This window comes from Homarus americanus, unplaced genomic scaffold, assembly GCF_018991925.1.
Source record: "Homarus americanus isolate GMGI-L3 unplaced genomic scaffold, GMGI_Hamer_2.0 scaffold16444, whole genome shotgun sequence".
NCBI classification, from domain to species: Eukaryota; Metazoa; Arthropoda; class Malacostraca; order Decapoda; family Nephropidae; genus Homarus; species Homarus americanus.
In genome coordinates, this window is record NW_024754074.1 from 1 (window position 1) to 4,270 (window position 4,270).

Genomic DNA, 4,270 nt, shown 5'->3' on the forward strand with positions numbered 1-4,270 from the left:
AAACAGTTGAAACAGTTTAAAATGAAAATTATGGTCGGCAACAAGGAACTTAAACAAGTGAAAAATTTTGTGTACTTAGGAATTAACATGAGCTGTGTTGGTAAATGTACGGAAGATATCAAAACAAGAAAGAATAGAGCAAGCAAAAACAGCGTTGAATAATGTAAAAGACCCAATGAAAAGAAAAAATTAACTTAAACTTGAGAAAAAGGCTGCTGAAAGGCTTTATATGGCAACGACTGATGTATGGGTCAGAAGCGTGGACACTTTCAGCAGACACCAGAAAGAGGTTGTGGAGGAGGCCTTTGACATGTGATGTTATAGGTGAATGTTAATAATAAACTACACTGGCAGGAAAACGAAGGAAGAAGTACTAACATGAGCAAAAACTTCAAGAGAAATACTTAAAATGTACAGAAAAGAAAGATGAGATACTTTGGTCTGATAATTAGGTGATGAAGGGATAATAACAGAGATATTAATGGGCAAAGTTAATAGTAGGATGGCCAGGGGAAGGCTGAGATTTGGATGAATGATTGACATTAAAAACTGGGTCCCCAGAGATATAAAACCAAACTTGGAGGACGTTTAGGTTGGAGGACTGTGGTCGCTAACATTCATTAAATAAATGAATGTGCTAAGTATTTGAGTCTTTTGGCTTGAGGATAAATAATAGACATTTGAGACTGCAAAACGTTTTAATGGAATCAATGATATATATTGCATTATTGACTTAAATCAAACTTTGTTAGGTAACATGTAGGCACAAAACATTATGGCGAGTCGCTCCACAGTGGTACTCAGACACACAATGACTAAATATTGAATTACAATTTTTGTATTTATACTTTTTGCACTACTGTCATTCTCTTTGGTCTAGTTCTGACCTGAAGACTGAGTCTTTCCCATTATTTTTTTGTTTGATACTCCGTAGTTTCTAATATTATTGATCTAGATCTGTGGCACATATGGTGTGAACCCTGGGAACTCTATTTATGGGGACCAAATTCCTGTATTTGTCTATAAACTGGTTATTAAGATATTCGAATGTAGATCGAAGTTTATGAATCTTTGCCAAGAGCGTTAGATAATCCATGTATGAAGATGGGTAATAATGTTCTACCATTTCCATGAGATCTCGGTAGTAGGGAACTTTGTCTGGCTTATGATAACACTGGAGGGAAGTGTAATCCAGTGAAGTTGTCGAGGACTGATGCATCACTTCAGGAATGTTGGCTAAATCAAGATCCCTGTGTGTTACAAGGGGTTTGTGTCCGCGAGGTTTGGTGTTGACATTGCCTTCTTGCTGCCAGCGGTGGACCCACCTGTACACGGTGGTCACGCTGGCACCTGTCTCTCGGGCTATGGCGCGGAGTGACATACCTTCCACCCACATCCACACAAATTTGACGCGATCTTCTACGGCTGTTGGCTTCACTGGTCGCCGCCACTCCATGCTCGTCCTGTGTAAATATTGAACAATATTTTCACTTCTCTGGATCATGAATTGTTGATGGTGGTTTATTATATTAATATAAAGACAGCTACACGAGAGGGCCAACTCTCTCAGTCAATCCCTCTTATAATACGTGGACTAGAGAACGTGTGACCGTAGTTCTTCTTCTCGATGCTAAAATTTACATTTTGGTGCCCAGAATTAACAGTAAGGCGGAATTTATAATGTAAGTTAAGTTAAGTTTTCCTGTTTCCTTCAATAGTTTAATGATTTAATGAATTTCGTGTCAGACAACAAAAAATAAGTTGATGTGTGCTCACACGAACAAATAACTAGAAGCCATCTTAATACGACACACTATATATATATATATATATATATATATATATATATATATATATATATATATATATATATATATATATATATATGCTGATAACCACAAGGAAAGAAGAAAACACGAAGTTCCCAAGGGCTTTCGTGTAATTCACATCTTCAGGGGTGGGTACAGACTAAGGAGAAGTCTGTGGTTATCAGCATATACCTAGATCAGGCGCACCTACAGTGATTTACTTGCATATCTATATATATATATATATATATATATATATATATATATATATATATATATATATATATATATATATATATATATATATATATATATATATATATATATATATATATATATATATATATATATGCATTAGGGGCAGAAAAGAATCAATTTAAATTTCTGATATATAAATTGTGATTTCCTATGAAATCTTTCTGCAAGTTTTCATAAAAAATCTTAAGACGAATTTCAAAAAATGAGATATAAAATCATCATATAATTCGAAGAGAAGAGAAGCGCGTTTGGGATTTCTACTTTTTTCAGGATTTATTAGTTATGGTAAGAGTAATATTTATAGGTTTATATGAGGGGCACAGTGGTGTTCACGTGTTGGTTTTTACATTATTATCTAAACCTTTTACAAACGTTGCTAACACTGTGAGAAAAAATTAATTAATCTCGCTTAGTACTTTAATCCCCAGTAAGCCTGTAAGGTGGGAGAATCGTTTTCGAGAACCAACCGGTCTTCTCCCAGATGCTATCCATCCTATCTTTATCCATTCTTTGCACATGTCCAAGCCACCTCTAATGCGTCTACTCAAATCGGTCCCACCAAGAAACTCCCTCCGCAGATCATATATACTGTACTTTGGTTTCTGCTCGTCTTTCCCAAAATGATTTTTATTGCTCTCTTCTCAATAGAAAGTTTTCTACGTCTGCCCTTTGTCATCAACACCACGTCTCACAGAGGGGTTGCTAAAGCTAGTTGCTTTAATCGATATCCACTGTTTACTGTATATCCCCTTTGACAACGGCAATGATCTACAGTAATTAAAGACATTCACCTGAAGTGTTATGTAGCCATCATGGGCTATATACGGCTCAACACCCCTGTCTTTTCCTCATTTAAAACTAATCCCCCCCGCCTGTCCATTATATTTTTGAGGTCATCAACATTGTATTCTATGTGGCATGTATACTCGTATTATCTGCATATGCTAATGTCTTGAACTGTGCCTCTTCCTCCATATTCTCCTCCACAAATATCTTGTCCAGGTACACGATCATTATAAAAAATGGGGAACGAATTCTCCCTTGCTTCACACCTGTACAAATATCAAACCAGACATCATTTTCAAATTCCGTATTTAACTTGCTTAGACAAATTTGTCGGTGCATTCAATTACACTAGGAAGCTGTCTATTGACCACATACTCATCCAGACATCTGCAGTCTTGTCTTTACCACTAAGTCGAACGTTTTCCTCGGGTCGATAAAATCAACAAACAGATCCTTACCGCACCCCGAAGCTATTTCCAAGAACCTGCATCTGAGTGAAGATTATATCAGTGCTACTCCGATTACCTCTGAAGTCATACTGCCACTCCCTAAACAGCGATTCTACCATTTGTCTCATCCTAGTTTAAAATATTACTGGCACAATTTACATATATGAGACATAAATGCGAAACCGCGAAACATTTTGCATCTGATGAGGTCTGTCTTTTGATTGGACCTTACCCCGTGTTTTCTCTCCCTTAACTTGTCTATTTACTTATATAAATTTAAATAAAAATAAAGTGTAAATGTACTATTACGGAAATGGTCGACTTTGCAACAATTATTTTAATCGAATTGAAGGAATATGTAAATAATTGTGAAAACTATAAAATTGAATACATAAGATTTACCAACCTCAAGCACTTGTTTTAACTAAAAACAGGAGTCTTACATTACAAATGACGAATACTTTCGATGACTTAGAAAACCTTGTTGACGCAGCGAAGGATAGGAGAGGTATGTCAACAGACGGTGTGACACGATGCTTTTACAGACTTACATTTCTCATAGTTAAATCTCATTGGTCGACTTGCTCTACCCTAGGCCCAGGATTGGACGATGAATCAGGCAAAGACGTACTTCATTGGTTGAGCCCACTAAAACGCGTTCAGAGCCCTTGAATTCTTTCCAAAGATTTTAATACGCTATCACAATGATTTATATATATATATATATATATATATATATATATATATATATATATATATATATATATATATATATATACATATGAGTGTGTGTATGTGTACTACACTAAATAGGGATAATTGCCAATTAGAAATAACTTCTAATAATATGTATATATATTGTTTTAAACTTTTGACCGGCCATAAACGAATATATAGATCAGTGTTCCCCACCTGTAGTTCGCGGGCACCTTTATGGACCCCGGGAGGGTTTATTAGAAAATTGTGAAT

At 35.6% G+C, this 4,270-nt stretch overlaps 1 protein-coding gene across 1 annotated transcript; it reads right to left on the reverse strand.

Moving 5' to 3' along the window:
• Positions 1–679: 679 nt before the first annotated feature.
• On the reverse strand, positions 680–3,808 carry LOC121855688. Its single transcript, XM_042350773.1, has 2 exons — positions 3,745–3,808; positions 680–1,463 (listed from the first exon to the last, which is right to left on the reverse strand). Coding segments are annotated over exons 1-2 (522 nt in total). The 5' UTR covers positions 3,747–3,808; the 3' UTR covers positions 680–943.
• Between the last annotated feature and the right edge of the window lie 462 nt (positions 3,809–4,270).